Source organism: Myxine glutinosa, chromosome 1 (genome assembly GCF_964187855.1).
Source record: "Myxine glutinosa chromosome 1, kmMyxGlut1.1, whole genome shotgun sequence".
Classification (NCBI taxonomy): domain Eukaryota; kingdom Metazoa; phylum Chordata; class Myxini; order Myxiniformes; family Myxinidae; genus Myxine; species Myxine glutinosa.
The window spans coordinates 287,724,824-287,751,514 of NC_136261.1; the positions used below are offsets into that span (position 1 = coordinate 287,724,824).

General features: G+C 40.9%; 2 protein-coding genes across 4 annotated transcripts in view; both read right to left on the minus strand.

The window, feature by feature from the left end:
* LOC137438712 (neuronal cell adhesion molecule) overlaps window positions 1–26,691 on the minus strand; it is a 509,305-nt gene that overhangs the window by 482,496 nt on the left and 118 nt on the right. The window contains exon 2 of one of the 3 annotated variants that reach the window (XM_078767193.1): window positions 16,602–16,758. The exons of the other annotated variants lie outside the window; for them this stretch is intronic. The gene's annotated coding sequence lies outside the window, so the exon portion shown is untranslated. The remainder of the gene's footprint in view (window positions 1–16,601; window positions 16,759–26,691) is intronic. 3 annotated transcript variants of the gene reach the window in all.
* Window positions 1,839–26,670, minus strand: LOC144888622 (uncharacterized). The gene is made up of 3 exons (XM_078767216.1): window positions 26,475–26,670; window positions 5,741–5,826; window positions 1,839–2,368 (listed from the first exon to the last, which is right to left on the minus strand). The coding sequence occupies exons 1-3, from the start codon at window positions 26,583–26,585 to the stop codon at window positions 2,239–2,241; spliced, it is 327 nt and encodes a 108-aa protein (XP_078623342.1). The 5' UTR covers window positions 26,586–26,670; the 3' UTR covers window positions 1,839–2,238.

Genomic DNA, 26,691 nt, shown 5'->3' on the forward strand with positions numbered 1-26,691 from the left:
TGTTCATGTTATTGCCTTAGGTAATAACTTTTTATGCCTCCACCAACAGTTACCTATCTCTCTCCTTGAATTCCAATGATGGTCCATTTACTACTTGCTATAGGACCCTAACTATATATGACTAGTAAGAAAATTGCAGAATTTTCCCGACCTCCCCCCTCATTTTCCTTCCCCTAACTTTCGATTTCCCTTTTGGAGATCCAATCCTCCAATCCCCCCCCCTCCCCCCACCCCCCTTTGCTTCTCATCTAGATGGCTTGTTTGGTGTTCTCATCTAAACCCAGAACTCGTGATTTTGGGATCCCAGATGATCTACTGATTTCCCTATTGCCTACTGTTATACCTGTATTTGAGTTACAGGTTCAATGGTACGAGTATCCCCTTAAGCCATTACTGTGCATGTTGCAAGCTCCTCTACGAGCTTTACGCACTCAAATTTTTCCCAATCATGTTATTTTCTCAAACTTATCCTGATTCGAGGTAATGCAGGTACACAAACACAATCCGGAAATATCAATCAGATACCAAAAGGAAAATAAGGCATAGCTAATGGGGGTGCAAGTACCCAGAGACTTTGGTATAAACAATGCAGAAATCAAGAAGATGACTAATACCAAGCTCTCAAAAATGAAGTCATACGATATGGGAAAACTAAACAGCGACAAAATTTACCAGTGATAATTTGAGCAACAGGAATGATAAATAAGAATATTTTGGAGATCCTAAAAACCATCGCTGTGAATATTACTACAAACGCACTGCAGTTGGAAACTGTCCGGGGCTCGGTGACGATCCTGAAAAGAGCCCTCGGAACAAAACTTTGAGAACAAGAAAACTTCACAAATTAGTCCATGAATTGTGAACACTTACAAAAACGGAGATGGATACTTTGAGCCCTGGGAAGACTCTGTTCCACCTTCTGAAACCCACATATGAAGATAACAACAAAGGCACGAGACACACCTTTTTCATGCCTAAAAATCCTAATATGTATAACATAATGGTCTGATGAACTGACTTTATTTTCTGTGTATGACTGCAGCACAGCACTCAATGCTTGCTGACCCCAAGCTATCTGTGCTGAGAAATCTGCAAGAGCCAGATTCATGTGCATACTTTGACAGTGTTTCTGATTACAACTACATATCTCAGTATTCCTCCCTCTCTATTCTCAAACATCACTTTCAAGACAATCTTGATCAGGACTTGTATTCAAAATATACAGCTAACATGTATGAATAAGTTCATCAAAAAGACCAGAATAATGAGTAATTCAGACTGAAATTCAATATTGAGACCGTTTTATTAAAGTCCACAGCTCGACAGTAATGAAATAGTAAACCAAAGCACATCTGGTACCAAAGGCTATTTTCCTCATAGAAAGGCAAGCTGTTTCTACACACGTCTGAATACTTGGCAAGTGTGGCCTTCTAATGCAGGCCAAGAGCTTTCAGTGAACATATGAAAATCATTTAGCCAAGATATGAAATCATTTCGCCAAGATATGACATCATTTAGCCAATATATGAAATCATTTAGCCAATATAGAAAACATTTAGCCAAGATATGAAAAGTTTTAACCAAGATATGAAAATTGTCCAAGATATGAAAACATTGAGCCAAGAGATAAAAAATTTAGCCAAGATATCAACACATTTAGCCAGGATATGAAAATTTAGCCAAGATATCAACACATTTAGCCAGGATATGAAAATTTAGCCAAGAAATGAAAACATTTAGCCAAGATATAAAAACATAAAGCCAAGATATGAAAACATTTAGCCAAGATATGAAACATTCGCCAAGATATGAAAAGATTTAGCCAAGATATAAAAACATTTAGCCAAGATATGAAACATTCGCCAAGATATGAAAACATTTGGCCAAGATTTGAAAAATTAGCCAATATATGAAACGTTTAGCCAATATATGAAACATTTAGCCAAGAGATGAAACATTAGCCAATATATCAATATTTTAGCGAAGATATGAAAATTTAGCCAAGATATGAAACATTAGCCAAGCTATAAAAACATTTAGCCAATATATGAAAAATTAGCCAAGAAATGAAGCATTAGCCAATATATCGAAATTTCGCCAAGATATTAAACATTTGGCCATTATATGAAAATTTATCCAAGATCTGAAAAATTAGCCAATATATAAAGCATTTTTTTTTTTCGTACACAAGATCGAGGCTCGTGTAAGAGCTAACTAACTAACGTGTAATAGCATCAATCACAAAAAAAAAACGGACATACAAAACATACAATAAAGGGAACGGGAGATGAGATGGGGAGAGAGAGGGAAGCACACAAGTACAACAGCAGAGAACAGGGACATCGGGAGATCTGTGGGATGGAGAGGGCTTGGGGGGAGGAGGCGTGGGAAGGGGGGGGGGGGAGAGGTAAAAAAAAAACACATGGACACTGTCAGGACTTCCAGGAAAGGAGTCGGTATTTCAGAAAAGTGGATCTGGGGTGAATTAACGGGGGTAAAAAAGATCAAGGTTTTGGATGGGGGAAGATAAGAGATGGTGGTGAACAGCTGTTTTAAAGACCTGGAGGGAGGAGTGGGATTGAAGAGATTGAGGGGGTTTGTTCCAGAGGCGGGAGAAAAGAGGAATGAAAGAGTGAAGGCGAGAATAGAATCTTGATTTTGGCAGTTTCACCAGAAGAGGGTTGCTGGCAGATCTTGTGCGACCTGCAGGAGAATTTGGGGGACAGAGCACAGACAGGGCTGGGGGGGCTAGGGCAGTGACGAGTCGGTAGAATACAGAAAAAACACCAACCTGCCTGCGGTGAGTGAGTTAAAGGTCCTCAGAGTTAGCTTCATTGCGGCAGATTCCAATGATTCTGAATGCTTTGGTTTCAACAGCGTGAAGACGAGCTAGGTGTGAGGCAGGAACTCCAGCCCAGACGGGAGAGCAGAATTCCATTGAGCTGCGAATGAAAGCCTTGTATGTTGTGAGGAGCTCAGGTGTGCCAAGGAAGGACTTCGCATGACGGAGGATGCCCAGTCGGCGACTGGCTTTGGAGGCCAGCTTGGAAATGTGATTTTCCCAGGAAAGATCATGGCAGATTGTGAGACCCAAAAGCTTTAGTGACAGAACTTCTTGGAGAGGATTGTTGAGAAAGTAAATGGGAGGGTTGTCCAGATGGTCTTTTCAGAGAGACAGAGTGAGAGTGTGAGATTTGTCAGGATTGAAAGACATGTTCCACTTGTTTGACCAGTCTGTGATTTTGTCCAGGTCTGCAGAGAATGAGGAGGCTGCAGACTGCCGATCTGAGGGATGATGTATGGAGCGGAAGAGAGTAGAGTCGTCAGCAAAGAGATAGAGAGGATTTTTTAGAGAGTCGAAGAGATCATTAATGAAGACCAGAAAAAGCACAGGGCCCTAAACACTGCCTTGGGGGACTCCAGCCTGAACAGGAAGGGGAGATGAGAGAAATCCATTCAAAGCCACACGTTTACTACGACCAGAGAGGAAGTCCGCAAGCCATGCGTGGAGATTTCCATGGATACCATAGGAGGAAAGTTTGGTTCGCAGAGCGGGGGTGCCAGACCATATCGAAGGCACGTGATATGTCAAGGGAGACAGCTCTAATTTCCTGTTTGACATTGAGGACCTCCATCCATTGTTGAGAGAGCAGAAGCAGCATGTGCAGAGTAGAGTGACCTGGTCTGAATCCAAATTGATGATCAGAGATCAAGCCATTGGAGAAGACGAAGGATTTGATATCTGAAGAAATGATTGATTCCATGACTTTGCTGATAATTGGGAACAGGCTGATTGGTCTGTAGTTACAAGGAATTGTTTTTGCACACTTTTTGTGTAAAGCTGTAATGTTTGCTGATTTCCAAGCTAATGGCAGATGACCTTGAGCAAAAGAGAGGGTGAAGAGAACAGACAGAGGGTGTGAAAGTGTGCAGAGCAGGATTTTAGGACACATGGACACTGCTAGCACTTCCAGGAAAGAAGTCGGTATTTCAAGAAAGTGGATCCGTGGTGAATTAATGGGGGTAGAAACGATCAAGGTTTTGGATGGGGAAAGATAAGAGATGGTGGTGAACAGCTGTTTTTGAAAGATATGAAACAAGGGCAAAATATGAAACATTTAGCCAAGATATGAAACATTTTGCTAAGATATGAAACATTTAGCCAAGATATGAAACATTTAGCCAAGATATGAAATATTTAGCCAGGATGTGTAACATTTTGCTAAGATATGAAACATTTAGCCAAGATATGAAACATTTTGCTAAGATATGAAACATTTAGCCAAGATATGAAACATTTAGCCAAGATATGAAATATTTAGCCAGGATGTGTAACATTTTGCTAAGATATGAAACATTTAGCCAAGATGTGAAACATTTTGCTAAGATATGAAACATTTGGCCAAGATATGAAATCATTTAGCCAAGATATGAAATCATTTAGCCAAGATTTAAAAAATTTAGCCAAGATATGAAACATTTGGCTAAGATATGAATCATTTAGCCAAGATATGAAACATTTAGCCAAGATGTGAAATATTTAGCCAGGATGTGTAACATTTTGCTAAGATATGAAACATTTAGCCAAGATGTGAAACATTTAGCCAAGATGTGAAACATTTAGCCAAGATGTGAAATATTTAGCCAAGATATGAAACATTTAGCCAAGATATGAAACATTTAGCCAGGATGTGTAACATTTAGCCAAGATGTGAAATATTTAGCCAAGATATGAAACATTTTGCTAAGATATGAAACATTTAGCCAAGATATGAAACATTTAGCCAAGATGTGAAACATTTAGCCAAGATGTGAAATATTTAGCCAAGATATGAAACATTTAGCCAAGATGTGAAATATTTAGCCAGGATGTGTAACATTTTGCTAAGATATGAAACATTTAGCCAAGATGTGAAACATTTAGCCAAGATGTGAAATATTTAGCCAAGATATGAAACATTTGGCCAAGATATGAAATCATTTAGCCAAGATTGAAAAAATTTAGCTGAGATACGAACCATTTAGTGAAGATATGCGACATTTAGCCATGAAGTGAAAGAAATATATCGGAATGATACATTGCCTTAATTATACCAACGTGCTGAAAAGGGGAAAAAGAGGCTTTTATTACCGATCATCGATCATGCCTGCAGGTGACATGTTATGTATCTGGACTCCAAATATAATTTTGACATGTTTGACACAGTGAGTGTTGATGTTTGAGTTTGGACAAAAATGGTAGATTTATACAAAGACTAAAATGGCTGCAACCTTCTTGCATATCTATAACTGCAATAACAATAATAATATCAAGGTTGTATACAATTTTATCTGGCTTATACAGCAATATTTTTAATGACAGATATCAGAGGTTTTAAGGGATAATTTATTGTAACCAGAACACAAAATTGTATAGAACCACCTTTGGAGGCCATTTTTCCCTGCAGAGCGGGGGTTGGCCTTTTTTGGGCACAATGGTCCCCTTTTTTGAAGCAATGTTTTATGGCCGAATACCCTTCCTGCCACCAACCCTGTTAGTCGCCCCTTGCGACACACAAAACACAACACGACACATAACACAAAACACAAAATTGTATGCATGCATTTATTTGATAAAGGATAAAAGATTTACATTTCTTGGTGTCTGAACAGATATTATTTCTCATTCCTCGCTGTCTCTCTAGGGGAGAAAACTGTACTAGACAGATACCAATCTTTGAGGGAATTTCATCAAAAATACCTCGGTGGAGAGGAACTCATGTCCAGAAAATGATATTCCCTTCTTTTTGTGGTGATGAACTTTGTTAAGGTCACAACAAAAGGCAGCTGCATGGTATAAACACAGATATCAAATATTGGTTTGTAACAATTTGCACAAAGAATACAGAGTAAATGTGCGAGATTTTTTTGAGTCGAGAGTGGAGCCCCACTTGAGTAAATCTGCCATTTCATGAATAGCATTTTATGCCAGTCCCAAATGGCTTTGAAGCCAATAATATTTAATAATGATGTGTGGATATTGGATATTTCCATGACATTTCTGGCATGACATTTCATGTGGATTATACCATGAAAGGCAGGCAGATTACTTCCTCGATGAAGGTTACTCATGAGCCAGATGGGTTTATACCAATGATCCAAACAGTGAACTGGTTATTCCCCTGAAATTAGCTGTTTCCAGAAACCTACAATCTGTTTTTTATGCTGGAATTTAACTTACAACCTCAAGGAAATATCCAATCATCATAATGTCAAATTTAACTTCTTTCAAACACACATAATGCCTCTCACACTTATATTTCCACAATACATTGTCGTGCGTAAAGCAAGTAGAGAAGTCACAGCAATGTATTGTCAAGTGTTGATCGCCGAGAAAACACAACTCGAGTTTTACCAAGTACACATTTCCTCTTGATAACATAGTTTATTCAACAAAAAGAGGGTGTTCAAGTTCACCTTCTTTTTTGATATACAGTATGCATATATATTATATACCCCACAGTTTGCTCGGCCCAATTGATAAGAGGGATGGAGATCCATCAGAGTGGCACCCGGTTAATTCCACGGCCCCATAAGCAGTGTAACAGTGAAAATAGGCTTGGGACCTTGCTCGATGCAATGGAGCTAGCTGGGGGATGCAGTCGCTTTGATATGACCTGCAGGACTCGAACCGGGAAACCTGAATGGACCCATGGCTTTAACAATATACAGAGGTGGACAAATATATTGGCACCCTTTTGCTTTTTTCAAATAATGTCACATTTCTTCCAGAAAATTGTTGAAATTAAAAAAAATTCAGGGTCTGTTGGTGTTATCGTGATATTTGCTCCCTGGGATTTCTCGCTCCACAGCTCAACTTTGCCATTGACAGTGGAGTAGAAGACAAAAGTGGTGGCTCTGTGGTGTGAGACTAAATCATATGTCGACACCCGCCGGAAGTTCTGCTGGGAATACGACCTCAGAACACGTGATGGACCCACAAATTGTGCCATTCAACGTATTGTGAAACATTTTGAGCACGAGGGTACAGTGCACATCGAGAGCAAGGGCAACAGTGGCAGGCCAGCATCAGTAACCAAGTGCCAAGCCAACATTGACATGATGTGAGGAGAATTCTGAAGTGGACAGTCCCAAGAAGTCCCACCGCCGGCGCTCCCAGGAGATGGGCATCAAACCAACATCAATCTGGCGTATCCTCACTAAGGAACTGAAGCTTTTCCCATATGTCATCTCTATTAGGCATAAACTGAGTCAAGATGACATGAGAAGGAGACTTGATATGTGCAATTGGCTCAGTGACAGGATGGAACGGTACTCAAAATGGATCAACCTGATATGGTTCAGTGATGAAGCCCATTTCCACTTGAACGGTGCCATCAACAACCACAACAACATTTCCTGAGGGGCAAACCACCTGAGGAGATCACTGAGAGGTACCTGAAAGGGCCTAAGGTCACATGCTTCTGTGCCTTCAATGCCAAATGGGGAATACTAGGGCCTTACTGGTTTGAGAATGACAACAGCAGGACGGTGACTATCAACGGTGAGCGCTACCGGGCCGTGCTCCAGAAGTTCCATTATGATCTAGCCCAAAAGGTCACCCCAAACCAGCTCAGCATGACATGGATTATGTAGGATGGTGCACCCCCACATACAGCTTGTGACAGACATCACTTCCTGCAGCAGCTTTTCAGAAACCGCCTCATTGCCCTAGATACCGCTCATGACTGGGCACCCCATGGCCCAGACTTAAACCCTCAGGACTACTGGTTCTGGGGGCTGCCAAGGGCTTTGTCTTTGTCAACAGCCCAGCACACTGAATGATCTGAAGCAGGAGGTGTCAGCCCACCTCCAGGCAGTGCCACATGAGACCTACAGGAAAGTTGGACAGAACTTTGGAGTCAGAATCAATGCCTGTCTGAACTGTGGAGGGACACACATTGAGAACGTCAATTACAAGGATTTTGCTAAAATGCCAATTTCAGACCTTGGGCTCTCACTAACTCTAGCAGTGACTTACACAATAGCAATCAGTGAGAGAAAATACCATGTCACAAGCTTTCAAGAAATGTTCGGTTCACATTCCTAAGGTTTCTGTTTCTTTTTAATTAAACGTTTAAATTTGTATCACTCTTTTTGAAACACCATGTATATATATATATATATATATATATATATTTATATATATATATATATATATATATATATATATATATATAGTCTAGTAGGAAGACTAGGTCCCCCTGCACCCCCCGGAGATATACTTCTAATCAGTGTTTCTAGATTGGAAATAATGTGTAGAAAATGACTAGCTATGGCCCCAAGCTGAAAAAATGTCCCACATACCATTTTTATGCAAATTACTGCTGCCATTATCAAAAAACGATTTTTGACATATCTCAGCCAATATTGCAGATAATTGAAAAATGAAGGTGTCTAGACCCATGTTTTGAAGGGCATAGATCATGATAGAACTATTCATAACATGATTACATGTGTCTATGGTATACTAGTATGCTAATTAGTGCTTTATTTACAAAATAATCACAGTTTTACGAAATAATAGACTCATATTAAGGTCCGTCTACACAGACGTTAACACAAAGTTTTATTTTTCTAAATATTACAACTGTCAAAATAGTCCTAGCACTCAATGTGACCACTCTTCTCTTGCTTGTTTTAGATAAACATCATTAGCATTAGTGATTCTACACTGAGTCAGTCATCATCATTTTCATCGAAATCGTCAGAGTCAAACTCTTCTTCTCCTTCCTCTTCCTCCTCCTCTTCGTGCTCTCCTGTGTTCAGAAGATCCACCAGTGAGGTTGGTAGGATGGGACCACTGGACCACATTGGTTTCAACAGTCCTTCATCAGTCCTTATCCATCCTTGCTCCTCATAAGGTTTTGGCTTTTCGATGATAGGTTGATCGGCTCTTTTGTACAATGCTACGCGGTGGTTCACACGCTGGATGTGCGGCTTCAGGGCAGACTGGCATGGAGGAAGGCGAGCCAGATCAACCTTGGACTTGGATGTGAGGGTCTTGTCCTCTCCCACCATTTTTCGTAGCAGCTTGGCACGGACAATGTCCACTGATGACTCGCGACTCTGGCCGTACATCACACAGGTGAATTTTTCTAACTGCCTCTCCACCTCAGGGTTGGCATCCCAGTTGTCACCCAGTTCACCGAATGCCCTGTGAAGGGTCCAATCGTTACTACATGACTAGCAAATTCATTTGGCCAGCGCCAGATGATGGGAAGGGCTTTCATGCAGACACCCAGATCAAATGTATTCAGGACCCATCTCTGACCCACCTCAGCAGTTGCTGCCTCGGAACGCTTCAGTAGCTCACGAACAACTGCGTTGTCTGTGATCGGTTGGTGGATAGGCGTGCAGTAGTCGACTGTTGATTTGCTGGGTGGGGGAGAACCAGTTGCAGAGGTGAAACCCCCTAGCCCAGGCACAGGCTGCAGGCCACAGCTTCCGATGTATCTGATGAAGAGCCAGATGTAGTACTCTTGCATCGTAGTGGCATAGACTGTGTCATTCTCTGCTGGCGGTGTGAATGATGAGCCTTCAGGGAACTTCGGGCCAACGCGAGTAAAGTGCAAGGGTGGGAGAGTTTTTGGTGTGTCGACCTTCAGGCTACGCTGTTGTGACCTATTGATGGTAGGTAGCATTCGGTCCTTGCTGCTCTCGAACCCGGGCTTGACCTCCTGCACCATGATTCCTCCAGCACTGTTTACAATGTTGCTGCCGTGCACACTGGTAGTGGTTTTATTCAAGTTGTCCCACTCACAGTGGAATACAAGGTTGCCCTCTCCTGTCACAATTTGTGGTGTACGATAAGTTGAGACTTCATCCAGGACCTTGGCGAGAGCAGTTTCCAACTCCAAGGCGAAATCGTAGCTCTCAGAGTGTCCAAGCCTGTGTAGTATTGTGGTGAGCTGTTTGCTTCGGAACAGGTGCCTTACAGTCACACAGAGGAGAATGTGCTTTGGTAACTTCCATTTTCCATCTGACACTGCACGGCACAGATCTTGTCCAATGGAGAAGACCAGACGCTTCACCTTTTCTGTCTCGATGCCCTCCTTGCCAGTCATTAGCACGCTGAGAAAGCGGACAAGGTCTGGAGGTAGGATGTCTTCAGGATTGAGCTCCATGTCTTCAGCTGTTGGTGGCCATGGTTGGTCTTTACACTCTCTGAAAGCCTGTAGAATACCCTGGCGAAGTTGGAGGGCAACATTTTGGTTCTTGTTTGTGCTTCCGAGTGTGAATGCTCGTGCGAGAGCATTGGAAACTGTTATGTTTGAGCTGTGCACAAGCCAGAAAGAAATGACATCACATTTGTCATGATCAACCTTCGTGAAGTGGATATGCTCCTTGATTGGGTCATTCTGTAGGCGTTTCAGTAGTTTCTCTGACCGATAATTTGAGTTCTCATATCCATTCAGTTTCAGTTCCTCGACATAGAGCAAGCGCAAGGAAGAAAGCTGTAGAACTTTATTCTGCTGGATGACCTGGGTTTGAATGTGTTCCAGTACTGAGTTGAATGCCTTTTCATGGGCGGCTGACATGCAAGCCTGCTCCTTTGGTGCTTCGGCTCTGTGAATCGCACGCTCATAGTTGTAGAATGCTGTGCGGAAAGCTTTAAAACATGACGGATGGTGTTTGGCCTCACATGCAAAGAGGTCTTTGTTTTTCACCTTTCGATGGAGTCGATAGAGACCCATTTTCTCAGCCCGTGTTTCGATTTGCTCCCATGCATTTTCTTTGTTTTTAAAGGATGGGAAGGTTGTAGGCCTCTCAGTATTGCGATGAGCATCTTTGGTCTCAACTTTCTCACAAAATATACACTCTGGCGGGAAGATGGGTTCAGCAGAACCTCCTGGTTTACGAGGAGAGTGATGCCATGATGAGGTTGATGGCCCTGGTTCTGTATCATCTCCCAGACGATGAAAGTGGCGGACAAAGTGCTTATAACACTTGCTGTGATATCCTACTCTTTCTAGGTCATCAGGAAGAGTTGCCGGGATCTGATCACATACTGATTGCATACGACATGGGGAGTCATGCGGTTGGTTGAGACGTCTATCCCGGATCTTTTGAAGCAGTTGCAGTTTTTCTGAAGCAGATCCTTTAATTTTACGGAGGGGCGTGAAATCCCCATGATCAGACATGGATGGTACATGAAGGATGCATGTAGGAGGAGAGCTTTGGGCTGCAGGTTCTACACTCCGTTTTCTTTTGGGCATGCTTGCTGTCGATGTCTACCATCACTGTTAAATGACAAATAAGAAATCACGAATGATGTTAAAAGTGCCTGTGAAAGGAGGCTCTGAGTTTTCAGTGAGGTAACAGAGGTTCTGAGTCATGTTCTACACTAGGGTACTTTTTAGCTGACTAAACCATGTTTAGTGGCATCAAAAGTGCTAATAGCTAAAACATCTAAATTCTTCCACACTAACGTTAGCTATCTAGGCCAATGAAACATTGTGCTAAGTTACTGTAGCTAGCTCAGCTGTCGTGCCTCTTTCTGGTTCAATTCATATACAGAAGTCAACAGATATGTCTCATGTTTGGCATTAACAAAAGTTTAAGTTACACCGACATTAGGAACATACTGTACATAGATGAGGCTAGCTTTAACGTTAGCTAACATGGTGCTAGCTGGCTCAGCTGTTATTCTGCCTGTTTATGATTTCATGCAGAAACTGAAGTCAAGAGTGTGAGTAACATTATAGTTAGCATCTTACCTGGCTAGATTGGAGGATGAATACCAAGAACAACACACAGATGGAATGGAAGACTGAACTTTCAACTGAGGTATTCAATAACATCAACGTTACCAATTGATACGAGCGCGCGACATTACCAATTGATACGAGCGCGCGAGCGCGCATGTTACATGGATGGAAATGTAAAATGGCAGCTATAGCAGCACTAATTTGGATCTCTAGTCTGTCATTTCTGCACTGTGATTGGATAACATAAAAAAATATGTTTGGGAGTTAACAGCAGGAGTTGGTAGATTTTACGTGGGCTGGGTGAGAAACCTTTAAATAAGCAAGTGAAAATCTCTCGCAATACAAAGTCAATGGTGGGAAGAAAAGTTGAGTGGTACCAATGTTACTGCCAATGTCCCGCCCCTATGCAAGACTCAGGAGCATCTTGTTGACATTTAACCTTGAAAATACCTGGGTTTAGACCCCTTATGTACCATGTTAAGTTATCTGCAGTATTAACGTATCCTTATCATTTGTAAAACTGATTATTTTGTAATTACAGCATTAATATGCATACTAGTATACCATAGACACATGTAATCATGTTATGAATAGTTCTATCATGATCTATGCCCTTCAAAACATGGGTCTAGACACCTTCATTTTTCAATTATCTGCAATATTGGCTGAGATATGTCAAAAATCGTTTTTTTGATAATGGCAGCAGTAATTTGCATAAAAATGGTATGTGGGACATTTTTCAGCTTGGGGCCATAGCTAGTCATTTTCTACACATTTTGTCCAATCTAGAAACACTGATTAGAAGTATATCTCCGGGGGGTGCAGGGGGACCTAGTCTTCCTACTAGACTAATATACACACACTACCGGTCAAAAGTTTTAGAACACCTCAATTTTTCCAATTTTTATTGAAATTTAAGCAATTCAAGTCCAGTGAATAACCTGAAATGGTACAAAGGTAAGCAGTAAACTGCTCGAGGTTAAATAAAAGTTTATGGTTAGCAAAAACAGGAAAATAATGTAATTTGCACAGTTATATTATTTAAAAAAAAAAAGGCCTTCTTCAGGGAACAAGTAATGGGTTAACAACTTACAGCTGTTCTCCAGCAATGTAAGTAAATTAAGCCTTGAAAGTCGATGCAAACAATTCCTACAGGTGTCCCAACCTCTGCTGATTACATGATTACAAACCCCCTGTCTGTATAAAAGCAATATTGGAACAGACTGTTATTACACCCTCTGAAGCATTATTTGGACAATATTGCACTGCAGGAAGTAGTATATTGCTATCATAATGGTGAGAAAAAGGCAATTAACAAAGGAAGACAGACAGACCATTATAACCCTTAAAAGTGTAGGTCTTTCCTTTGGAGAAATTGCAAAGAAAGCCAAGGTGTCAGTGAGTACAGTTACCTACACCATCAAAAGGCACTTGGAAACTGGAGGAAACTCTGACAGGAAGAGGTCTGGCAGACCCAAAGTCACAACAGAATCAGAAGGCAAGTTTCTGAGAGGCAACAGCTTGCGTGATAGGCGGCTCAGATGACAACAGCTTCAAGCACAGCTTAACACTGGTCGAAGTAAGCAAGTCTCAGTTCCAACTGTGAAGAGGAGACTTCGAGCTGCTAGTTTGACATGTCGAGTGGCAGTAAGAAAGCCATTGCTAAGATGGAAAAATAAGAAAAAGAGGCTTGCCTGGGCCATGAAGCACCGCCAGTGGACTACTGAAGACTGGAAGAAGGTCTTATGGACTGATGAATAAAATTTTTAAATCTTTGGTTCATCACGCAGGGTTTTTGTACACCGTCGAGTAGGCGAAAGGATGGTTCCTCAGTGTGTGACACCAACTGACAAACATGGAGGAGGAAGCGTGATGGTCTGAGGCTCTTTTGCTGGATCCAGAGTCGGCGACTTGCACAGGGTGACTGGCACACTGAACCAAAAGAACTACCACAGCATTTTGCAGCGCCATGCAATACCCTCTGGTATACGCCTAGTTGGTCAGAGGTTCATCCTTCAGCAAGATAATGACCTAAACACACCTCCAGGCTATGTCAAAACTACCTTCGAGGAAAAGAGCAACAAGACGGTAGGCTTCAAATCATGGAATGGCCAGCACAGTCTCCAGACTTAAACCCCTTTGAGCTGGTTTGGAATGATCTGGACAGAAGGGTAAAAGCAAAGCAACCTACAAGTGCAACACATTTGTGGGAACTTCTGCAACAGTGTTGGGAAGAACTTCCCGAACAATATTTGATTTACATTGCAGAAAGAATGCCACGAGTGTGTTCGGCGGTTATATCTGCAAAATGTGGCTACTTTGCTGAGTCAAAAATTTTAATTAAATTTTGTTAAACAAAATGATTCTATGATTTCTTTTTTATCTCCAATTATTTATTTGTTCTATGCTTAATTTCAGAGTACATCGAGACATTAAACTGCGTAAATTTCAATAAAAACTAGAAAAATTGAGGTGTTCTAAAACTTTTGACCGATTATATATATATGTATATAAATATATATATATATATATATATATATATAATTATATATGTATATATATATATATACATATATATTTTTTTTTTTTTTTTTTTTTTTTTTTAATATATATATTTTTTTTTTTAGGGAAAACGCACACTCAACCAAAAAAGCAACTACATTTACCATGCAGGTCTATATTTACCATTGGCTAAATGTTTCATACCTTGGCTAAATGTTTTCATATCTTGGCTACATTTTTCATTTCATATCTTAGCTAAATGTTTTCTTTCTTTTTTTTCTTTTTTTTGTATACAAGATCGAGGCTCGTGAAATAGCTAACATTAATCACACAAAAAGTCAAACCGACACAAAAAACACAAAAAACAAGGGGAGCGGTAGACAAGATGGGGAGAGAGGGGGAAGGACACAAACCCAACATTTGAGAGCAGGGACATCGGGAGAAATGTGGGAGGGGGAGGGCTTGGGGGGAGGTGGGAGAGGTATAAAACATATTAACACTGCAAGGACTTACAGGAAAGAAGTTGGATTTAAAAAAAAAAAGTGCATCTGGGGTGAATTAGCGGGGTAGAAAAGATCAAGGTTTTCGATGGGGGAAGATAAGAGATGGTGGTGAACAGCTGTTTTAAAGACCTGGAAGGAGGAGTGGGATTGAAGGGAGTGGGGGAGTTTTTTTCCAGAGGCGGGAGAAAAGGGGAATGAAAGAGTAAAGGTGAGCAGAGAGTCTAGATTTTGGCAGTTTAACCATAAGAGGGTTGCAGGCAGATCTTGTGCGACCTGAAGGAATATTGGGGGGACAGAGCACAGACAGAGCTGGGGGAGCAAGGCCGGAGAGGATATCTTTGCTAAATGTTTTCATATCTTGGATAAATGTTTTCATAACTTGGCTAAATGTTTTCCTATCTTGGCTAAATATTTTCATATCTTGACCACATACCATTGCACACCTACTACCAAAGGCTATTTTTATCATAGAAAGACCCGCTGTTTCTACCACACATGTCTGAATGCTTGGCAAGTGTGGCCTTCTAATACAGTCCAAGAGCTTTCAGTGTTTACACACATACATCGTGTTGTCACATGCAATAATGTAACCATTATATGTCTAAGCGAGTAATTCAACTTAACTTAGCAGCTATCTTTCGAGTCATCTGCATTCCCTCTCTCAACCTTTCCCTGACTTCTCATTCTTATCCTCATATTCCTTGTCCAGTCTTGCCTTTCATTTAAGCTACTTTATGCTATCACTGAAGACAGTCACATGTTTCTCATGCATCTATATGGAGGGACATCCGACAAAACCAATTGTACAATGTCTAGGATTTATGCATTGATTCGAGTCTCATAAAGAAATTCAAGCAAACGTGGACAAGATGGGGCCATTTAGATGATCAAACAAGCCATATCTACTCCCAACTTGCACGTTTTATATGTGCATCAATTTTTACAAGCACCATTTAGACGTTAACTTTCTCCAGTTTCACATCATTTTAACAAGGTCACAGTAGCGAATCAAGTAATTATTCTGAAACTGAAATATATCATACTAAAATGTGCTAATTCTCTGGAAGTATATACAGTCACGTGAAAAAGTAAGTACACCCCATGTAAAGTTTTGACTTTTTCAACATATTTCAACATACAGCTATTTGATCTTCATTTCAACAATATTGACAGATAAAGGTGATATAATATAACAAATATCATGAAACATTTACATTTTGTAGTCCATTGTATAATTTAAATAAACATAAATGCAAATTTCGCATGTGGAAAAAGTAAGTACACCCTTGGCTCTAATAGGTGGTGTTGCCCCCTTTGGCAGAAACAACCTCAAGTAGGCGTTTCTTATAACTGTTTATCAGTCTCTGACATCGACTGGGAGAAATTGTTGCCCACTCCTCCATGCAGAATTCTTTCAGCTGTGCGATGTTTGAGGGGTTTCTTGCATGCACAGCTCGTTTCAAATCCCCCCACAACATCTCGATGGGATTTAGATCCAGGCTTTGACTTGGCCATTCCAGAACCCTCCATTTCTTTCTTTTCAGCCATTCCTTGGTGGATTTACTGGTATGTTTAGGGTAATTGTCATGTTGCAAGGTCCACCTTCGGTTGAGCTTCAACTTTCCGACAGATGGCCTCACATTATCCTCAAGCACCCTCTGGTACAATGAAGAATTCATAGTGGATTATATGATGGTGAGTTGCCCAGGCCTGATGCAGCAAAGCTGCCCCATACCATAATATTTCCACCACCATGCTTTACAGTTGGTATCAGGTTCTTGTGGTCAAATGCTGTCTTTGGTTTTCGCAAAACATGTCTTCTTGTACTATGGCCAAATAGCTCTACCTTTGACTCATCTGTCCAGAGCACATTGTTCCAGAAGTGCTGGTCTTTGCCGAGGTGTTCATTGGCAAACTTTAGTCTTGCCCTGATGTTCTTTCTGGACAGCAAAGGTTTCCTCCTGGCACACCTCCCATGTAGATCAAATTTGTGCAGCCGAACCCTGGGAATGAGTGATTAATATATTGCAGGCACCTGCAACTCACCACAGGTGAGTTCAATTCCAAAGTAAAGGAGAATCACCTGCTTGAAATCGAATTATTTTTAACAACTTCTAAAAGGTGCCAATAATATTGTCCAGGGCATTTTAGGATTTATTTGTGCAATACACTAAGATGTAGTATTTTTTTCAGCTTTTTCGTTTTATCCCACTGCAAACCAAAGAAATACATATGTGGATACCAACAGATTTTTTTATTTCAAGAATTTTCTGGAAGAAATGGTGCATTATTTGAAAAAAGTGCAATGGTGCCAATAATTTTGGCCACGACTGTATATCTTCTGAGTAATTATTCTATATTCTGAGTCATTCTATTTTCTTCTGAGTATTCATTGCATATTATTCTATATTCTGAGTTGTTTATTGACTTGTATTTTATTTTTAACGAAATTTTTTCCATAAAGAAGCAACCTTCTAAGTAAAGTGTTTTATAAGTTTTGTTCCCAAGAAATGAACAAGTTGACATTCTTCAAGTCCAATTTATGTTTTTCTTAACGAAAGCATAATTTTGGTGCAATAATGACTCACCCCAAATAATCTGAAAGAGTGGAGTTTGGGGATACTGGTTTGTGTGAATGGTATGCAGCTTATGCGTGGATGGGTGACGATACTATGGTTGGTGTAGCGCAAGCATGATGGGCTGAATGGCCTCATTTTGCAACAAAGTTCCTTATGTGTATCCCCATGTGTATCCCCATGTGTATCCCTGTGTGTATGCATTGATTTTTGGCTTTCCAATACATTCATCTGTTTTGTACAGCTGGCCCATGTCAAAGCCTGCAGGCTATCCAATCAATAAGCATTGTACCCTTGCCAAGTGTTAATAACACAACACCTCTACACTTTCTCAATTAGCCCCCTACGTATGCCAATGAAAGGATAAGGACAAAAAGTAGACCTTCTAGTGAGTGTCAAGTAAGCAGGTTATGATCCTCATGAATAAATGGACTTAAAAGCAAGAAGGCTATGGCATGAGTTGCTTTATCCTCAATGAAATGCTTAACACACATCAGCAGTTTGCCTATTAAAGAATGAATGTAAAAAAAAGACCAACAAACCACTTTCCGTTGCTCGGTTTCGATACTCGTCGGACACAACGGAATGAAAAGATATTGTCAATTCTAAACTCATATCCATTCAGCCATGCTCTGCAAAACAAGGAAGCAGCTGTGCTATTACTATAAATAACAGTAAAATTACATCATCCATCTGTTGACTGCAGTGTACAACAAATTAGAGAGTACCTGTTAAGGTTACCGTCTCACATGAGAAAATAAAAATGTCAGGTGGCATACAGAACACGAAGTACAGTTGACCTTCTCGGCTATTACCTGTTATTTCCCAAGATCCTATGAGGACATTTTCCAATATCAAACCATGAAGAAGCTGAGCAATTTATCCTCCCCTTGGTCACATCAGCAAATCAAATTTATATGTCTAATGAAGAAACCGTCATTACATACAAAAATGGATGAGACAATTCTCCACGAATTTGAGTATTTTAGCATTACTTGTAATACCACCCCCACACCAGGAATGTGGAGCATTTATTTCGAATAGCTCTCCGCATTGGTAGGCCAGTTTCAGGGACATCATGTTTTTGTTGGCGGCTATGCTTCAAGAAGTGTAATTTTGGTCTTTCTGCTGTTTACATCACCGATCTGTGGAGCCTGGCTTTGTGTGTGGATGCTCGGCCATGGAAACCCATCTCATGAAGCTCCGGACGAACAGTTGTTGAAGTTGCAACCAGATGGTGTAAGAGATCCTGACAAAATTATCTGAGCAGTCCGAGCAGTCCAGTCTGAAAGTCCAGTTCTGAGCAGTCTCAGAGCGTCCAAATCCAAGATACAAGAGCGTGTCAAGGAAGACAAAGCTCAGGGCAGCATTCCGGTCATGAATTCGTCCTTGTTAGAAGAAACGAAGAATCACATTGACCATTCTCGCTTCACAATACGATACAGATTTACAAAGAGAGAATTGGGTTGCTCTCGTCACTCCGAACCCTGGGACTATGTTTTTTTTACTGCCGAAAACCAATACTCCATGTGCAACCACCAGTTTCAAGCTCATTCGTCCAGCAGTTGAGTTCTCGTAATGTCCCCACTTCCGGGAGTAGAATTATTTTTTTTACGCCTGAAAACCATCATGCGTACACCCCAAGTACAACCACGAGTTTTCAACTTATTCCATCCAGTGGTTCAGGATTGCATAGAAAAAACAATGTACGTGAGGGAGGATGAAACCCACCTTTAGATACTCCATAACAACGTCCAGAGTCCGATATCTAATATATAAAGAAGAAAGTTTTTTAAATGTTTGTTTGTTTAATTGTTTATGCATTCGGGCCCTGCAGGAACCAGTGCAACCAAACTTTGTATGGGCTTCTCTTTCATTCAGAGAAAGATTGAGGGCTATGGTTGGATAAAAAATTGACCCCAGATAAAACCAGATAATTGGCCATTAGGCCTCGATGGGGCCTTTATTTAGGCCTTGTGCTTATATACTGCCTGCATAGTTTTCCCGAGAGTGAGCGAGTAATATATATTGTGAAGATCATAAGTTGAGGTTGTAGTGATTTGTTGTCAACAACACATGTATTTACTATTGTGTACTATTTTACTATTAGCATGCACCTGTTATTAAAAGATTGCTTCACACAGGTTTATTATAACATCTCTGTGTTCAGGCGTCGAGTTCAGGCCTCGAGTGAGCTTATACACTGCCTGGGTTTTTTCCCGGGAGCAATCGGGTAACATGTTTTTTTTTTGGTTTTTTTTGTATACTGAATCGAGGCTCGTGAAAGAGCTAACATTTACTTCACAAACAAATCAACCAGACAAACAAAATATATAAAAAGAGGGAGCGGAAGACAAGATGGGGAGAGAAGGGGAAGCACACAAACACTTGAGAGCACACAACATTTGAGAGCAGGGAGATGTGTGGGAGGGAGAGGGTTTGGGGGGAGGAGGCATGGGAAGGGGGGCGGGGTGTGGGAGAAGTTTAAAACACAAGGACACCAAGGACTTCCAGGACAGAAGTTGGTATTTCAAAAAAGTGGAATTGGGGTGAAATTAGCGGGGGTAGAAAAGATCAATTTGTGGTCGTCATGCACGAAATATTTGAATCCATATTTCATTCAATTTCCCAGGAAACGCCGGGTACTTTGGCTAGTCTTTTATAATGCATGACTTAATTATATTCCATTTGTTTTCAAGTTTCCACATTATATCGACATTTAGAAGGGTAATATCACAAAAGAAACAAAGCATCACAGATGTTCAATATAGCAGTAACTGCCAAGTTTTGCTTGCCTCGGGGTGGCAACACCACCTCAAATGGGCAAATGGAAGATTCACTCAGGGCAGCTCCAAGTACTTGGCATTCATGTTGGATTGGCAGAATTGGGTAGCTCGAATCTCATTTCCTTGATTGGCTCAAATGAGTTCTGTGCTGCAATTGCTAGTGTGTACATTCCTTTCATTGCTTTTTTTTTCAGAAGCTAAATTTGGCTAGAAGGATGGAAAAGGGCATCTAAATACTTGTACATTCTAAATGTATCTTTGGGTAAAAGCCGCCTTGCAAATGATGTTAGCTGCTTATTCCTGTTACTGTAAGTAACATCTTGGATTCACCATTGGAAGATGAAAATGTTCAACTCGTACGTTCATTAAAGCTGAAACGGAACAAATTCATAATGGACTCTAAGACCCTCCATTCCATCCAAACACTATTTTTTTTGCTCAAAGATTCAAGGTCAATAAGTCAACAATGAAACCCATTTTAACCATTCACCATTACCCTCGTCGCTCTCCCTCCACTTCATCATTCAGATACCGTTTCCATTTGCAGAGCAGGCTGCCTACAAAAGTGGCCAACAGCAGGAACATTAACGGTGGAGATGAGCCCTGGAGAAAATAGAAACCGATGTAATCGCCCACCTTCAGAACAACCTCCACTGAGCCCCACACCAATAGAATGCATCCAGTGGAGGTCAATAATTATTCAGTGAGCCCAGGGGGCAAATGGTGCAGATGCACCTGGTCTGCAAAGGCCTGCAGGAGAGATCATCCCACCTGCTAATTGTTAGTTCCTACTGCTGTTCCCCCTCATTCTTCATCCCTCTTCCTCAGCAGCAACTGCTCTCCCTCCAAGTGGAATCAGTAAAGTGACTATCCCAGATCATCACCATGAAATGTCCTCATTAGTAGCGGAATGGTATCTGTCTTTTAAATCATTAAAATACTCTGTCCTTTTATGCCCTGCATCCTCACACAACGTCGTTAGCTCCTTTTGAAAACAGGTACGGTGCATTGCTCAGTGCGCATTTGAACGTGGTGCTTATTTGGATCACAAATCATTCATGAATACACCTCATGAGGCTACGTTGGCTGAATTAGAAAACAGGAACAGTCCAATTACGAGGTAAGCAGGTTAACGGTATGTTTGACTGTGGAATTTTGGCAAGGAAAGCATATTCTTGCAAACAATACCGAGATGATGCAATTGTCGTGAGCTATCTGTTGGTTGCCTCTCGTTTGCTTGGTGTAAATAGAAACTTATTATATGCTTGAACTAGCTCTGTCTCGCCAAACAATACTAGCATCATTGCAGATCGATGTGCATGCTTCACCATGCAGCATCTGCCCCAAAGGACTGTTTAAACAGGAAAACACACACACACACACACACACACACACACACACACACACACACACACACACACACACACACACACACACACACACATCTTGTTTTTTTTATTTTTGTTCCTCAAAATTCTATCTTATGATTTTCAATTCTTATTTCTCTTTTTCAATTCTTATTTAAAAATTCATTTAATTAATTGTACAGTATTGGTTTTTCCTAAACTTAAATATAAATAATTTAAAGGATTTCTGTAAATGATGTTAATTTCACAACATCCTATATTCAACTTTATTTAAATTGTAAACCTCAAACATAGTTTCTCCACCTAAAGCAAGAACCTCAACCTGTAAGCAATTGACTAGTTTCCCGACTGCATGGATCATCAGCTGGGCACCGTTCTTCCTCGAGGTTTCGATCCTTTCAGCCCAGGACCTCTCCAAACGGCGGATCCACAACCTCGATCATGGATCCACATCAATAGATGGTACATCAGTAGATCCACAACCTCGATCATGGATCCACATCAACAGATGGTACATCAGTAGATCCACAACCTCGATCATGGATCCACATCAATAGATGGTACATCAGTAGATCCACAACCTCGATCATGGATCCACATCAATAGATGGTACATCAGTAGATCCACAACCTCAGTTGCGTCCAGGTAGTCAGTCAACTCATCAATGCAACATCACTTATTCCAACTTTACTCGCAATAGGATTTAATGTGTTATCATATATTTATAACTTTCCTTACACACTCTATAATATGATAATATCATTAAATCATGCACATCATACGTTCACTAAACCACACACACACACACACACACACACACACACACACACACACAATCTTCAATTGTAATCTCAATTGTCTCTGCTTATATATAAATAAATATATACCGTGTTTCCGTCATCTCCACAACTCCTTTTCTTATTTTTGAATAAAAACAAGCATTCTGAGTATTGCGCTGCAATACATGTCCCCTACCTGTCTGTCGTCCGGAAAACTGTTGTGGAAATTACCAAAGTTCAAAGTGCCATAACTTTGTCAAAAATGATCGAAACGTCGTGAAGTTCGAACTTGATCTGTAACTTATCATGAGGAAACCATGTACCGAGTTTGAAATCATTAGCATTAAGAGTTTAGAAAAAGAAAGTCCGGAAAACTGTTCTTTGCGTGACGGACTGACGGACTGACAGACGGAGGGACGGAGTGCAAACCTATAGTCCCCTCTGGTGTACACCGGTAAGGGACTAATAAGAACATATACGGCATGGAAAAGCCCCATACAACCTGAAATCCTTTCCCTACTGCTCGCGAAGACACCGTGGGATCTTTAACGCCTCCCCCCGAGCCCCCATGCAATGGCAGCAGACGAGACACCAGTTTAACGTCCATCCGATGGACGAAACATGGATTGATTAATCACCCCGCCTATGGAGCACGGGGATCACAGTTGATGGCTGGGTCGGCATTCGAACCAAGGTTAGGCTCATAATTTATGAGTGCGCGTACCTGCAGGCCATATTGTCAGCCAACATAATATAGAACAACTTACAGGTCGAAAGTAAGCTTCCTGCCGACTTAGGCCCACCTGAAATGACATAATACTGTAGTACTTACTGTATGGTACCTTCATTCCTGATGCCGTACATGTACTACACGGACAAAAGTAAAATCAGCAAAAGCTTTTCTACCCTTTCAATGAATTTCGGTAATGGTGGGTCGTTTGCACTAGAGTCCCTGTATAAAGAGAGTTGCGCCATGCGCTGACCCGAGATTTCTGGTCACGTGATTTCGTGGCGCCATTTTGTGTCTAACTTCACCGTGCGTGAACGTCAGCTTGGTACGGGAATGTTGTTTATTGCCAAACAAAATGACTGGTTGTTCTGCTTTTGGTTGTTCAAACCAATCTGGGAAATATAAGATGTATAGATTTCCAAGTGATAAAGTCAGAAGACAAATTTGGGAAGCGAAAGTCAGACGAAAGAGCTGGAAAGCGATCGACTCCTCGAGACTCTGCCAGATAGGCCCACGCCGCTTGATGATCGATGTTCAAAAGCAATTCTATCTGCTCGGTTTTTTTTTGGTTGTCTGTCCGTTGAAAACCCTTTTAAAGGGAAGTGACTTGTGTTTGTTTATAATCTTCAAGGAGCTGACCAAAAATGCATTTCCGTGGGAAGAACCCTGCTCAATTTTTTTCGGGTAGTCCTAGCGGACCGCATATTGTCATTGATTGATGAAATGTCCCGGTACAGTGACATTGCCTGGTCTGCGGTTGGGTAGTCTGCGGGCAATGTCACTGTACTTTTTCAGAGGGAATTAATTTTGATTTTATAGGGGTGGGAAACCCATGGTCCGTTTTGTTTTCAGTTGTCTGTCCGTCCATTCAAAAGTTATTCCGAGGCAAGTTATTTTTTTGGTTTAAAATCTTTAGCCTAATCGGCAATCATAAAAGCAATTTTAGGGGGGGACCTGCTCAATTTTTTTGCGGGTTGTGCAGCCATCCATACGTCCAAAATTTGACGAGTTATTGTTTGCTTTGTACAGTGCTCATTCGTCTTGTGGCATATTTGCTCAAATATTTCCCACCCCGGGATTTATGGCCAAATTGTAGTGATGGAAGATTTTGCACATTGGACAATCCCTATATATTTAACCTGGTGACAGCTATCGTTCCCAAAACATACAATATTTCTAGGTGATTAATGCAGTAAAACAGGTGTATTTGTGTACCCACATTTAAAACTGGCTCAACTTTCAAAAGCTGTTATCCCTGTTTGATATCAATATACATGTGGTCGATAGAGCCAGCGATTTGTCTGGCCATCTTCCGGAAGATTGTCCATGTGATTTTCTGTTGTGGAAGTACTAGTACATGACAGCTCATTAAAATTAAACTGTGTTGTGTTAGAATAAAAATTTCAATAAATAAATACATCAAGGATACATCAAATACAAGTCACTTGTGAGGAGTGAACGGAGTAGTGATGGTGTCTCACTTGTGAGGAGTGAACAGAGTAGTGATGAGTCTCACTTGTGAGGAGTGAACGGAGTAGTGATGAGTCTCACTTGTGAGGAGTGAACGGAGTAGTGATGAGTTTCACTTGTGAGGAGTGAACGGAGTAGTGATGGTGTCTCACTTGTGAGGAGTGAACAGAGTAGTGATGAGTCTCACTTGTGAGGAGTGAACGGAGTAGTGATGAGTTTCACTTGTGAGGAGTGAACAGAGTAGTGATGAGTCTCACTTGTGAGGAGTGAACGGAGTAGTGATGAGTTTCACTTTTGAGGAGTGAACAGAGTAGTGATGAGTCTCACTTGTGAGGAGTGAACAGAGTAGTGATGAGTTTCACTTGTGAGGAGTGAACGGAGTAGTGATGAGTCTCACTTGTGAGGAGTGAACGGAGTAGTGATGAGTCTCACTTGTGAGGAGTGAACGGAGTAGTGATGAGTCTCACTTGTGAGGAGTGAACGGAGTAGTGATGAGTCTCACTTGTGAGGAGTGAACGTAGTGGGATGAAGTGTTGGTCTGGTCAGAGTGTTGTATTCCCGGCAGAGTTTTCTTACGGTCTGAATGTATGAATCATGTTCTGTACTGAATGTATGAACCAAGTTTTGTACTGAATGTTTACTGTGTTGGCCTCATCGTGTTCCTGGTGAAATTAAACAAGTTATGGTGAATACGACGTCTTATCTGTGCTTTTCCATATCTGTTCGACTAGACGAACCGTGCACACTGCAGGTATTTTTTAAAGTTTTTTCTCTGTTTAATTACGGCTTGGCGCAGTCGAAAATTAAGTGTTAATTAAGTCGCCAGCTATGAAACATATTAATCGATCAGGCAATATCCATCAGAGTTCTGGGCAAGGGTGTAGTAATAAATGAACGTTTCAATCTTACTAGATGCCGATGACGTTTTCCTTATGTCAGAGACAGAAGCTGGCTTGCAGCTTGTTAAATCATTACAATGGAAATTGAATATAAATGTCGATAAAACTAAAGTTGTACACTATAGAAATATGGCAATACCACGTACAGAATTTGTTTTAAGTGTGTTAGACTATATGTCGGCTGGAAGTCCTACACCGGAATTGCTCTCGGCACCCTTTAAAAAATATTGGATATGCCCACACTCCTTTCTAAAAGTTATTAAAATTCAGAGAACGACAGCATTGGTTTGTCTTACTTATAATGTTAGCTCTTATATGCATTGTTGGCTTGTAATATGCATTGCCATACCACTTTTAATATCACCACACAGCTCTTTTTCACGGCAATAGCTGAGTTTTTGACAAAACAAATATCACCTGTATGTAATAATAAGACTAAATATGTGTAGTAAATTTTTTTTTAGCAGGTTTAGAATATATCACCCCATATCGCGAATGTACATGTATATCTAATCCGACACACTTAGACACAAAATGGCGTCCAAATTTGAGTTGACACAACTCTCTATATACAGGGACTCTAGTTTGCACCTGTGGGACTCGAAAATGGCCTCATTCCCGCCAGAATTTGCACAATGACAGATTGACAATCAACTTGTTAAACCACGTGGGTCCAGAACATTTTCCAAGGACACACGTGATTCTCCTTTCAACAGCAGCTTGAAGCTCCGCCCATTTTACAATCCGGCCAATCACCGATCAGCTCCCCTTCGCGACCGAGGGTTTGATAAAAGAGGCTCGAAGCAGTAAATACAACTTTTCACCGACGAGTCGTAAACGAAGATCGGTCTGAAAAGGTAGAGGGCGACGATTCGTTGTTTTGGGGGTGCGAGTGTATAAATTGGAGATTTAAAAAATAAGAAAAGGGAATATCATGGAGATTTAGGAGAAGACAGTCCATGTTTATATAATCACAGAGAGGATGAAGTTTACAATTGAGGGAAATAATGAGATAGTATGAGTGGAGTAATACATTTGGGGAGAGATAACAGGATGTAAGGGAAGCGGTAGGTATGAAGCGCACAGGGAGGTATACAAAAAATATTGCGTACGTAATAAATAGACATCCCCAAGGTGTTTGGTCGATGTACATCAATCTCGCTGTTGTATGGTTGTCGAGGTACTGAGCAGCTTCCAGGACACCCGTCCAGCAGTGCTGTCATATTGTAACTATATTACTCTGTTACTATTATTCCTAAAAATATCAACAACAGAAACGATTTAACATTATTATTGTATCGCCCGAGAAGAAGCATGAACGGGCTTCCG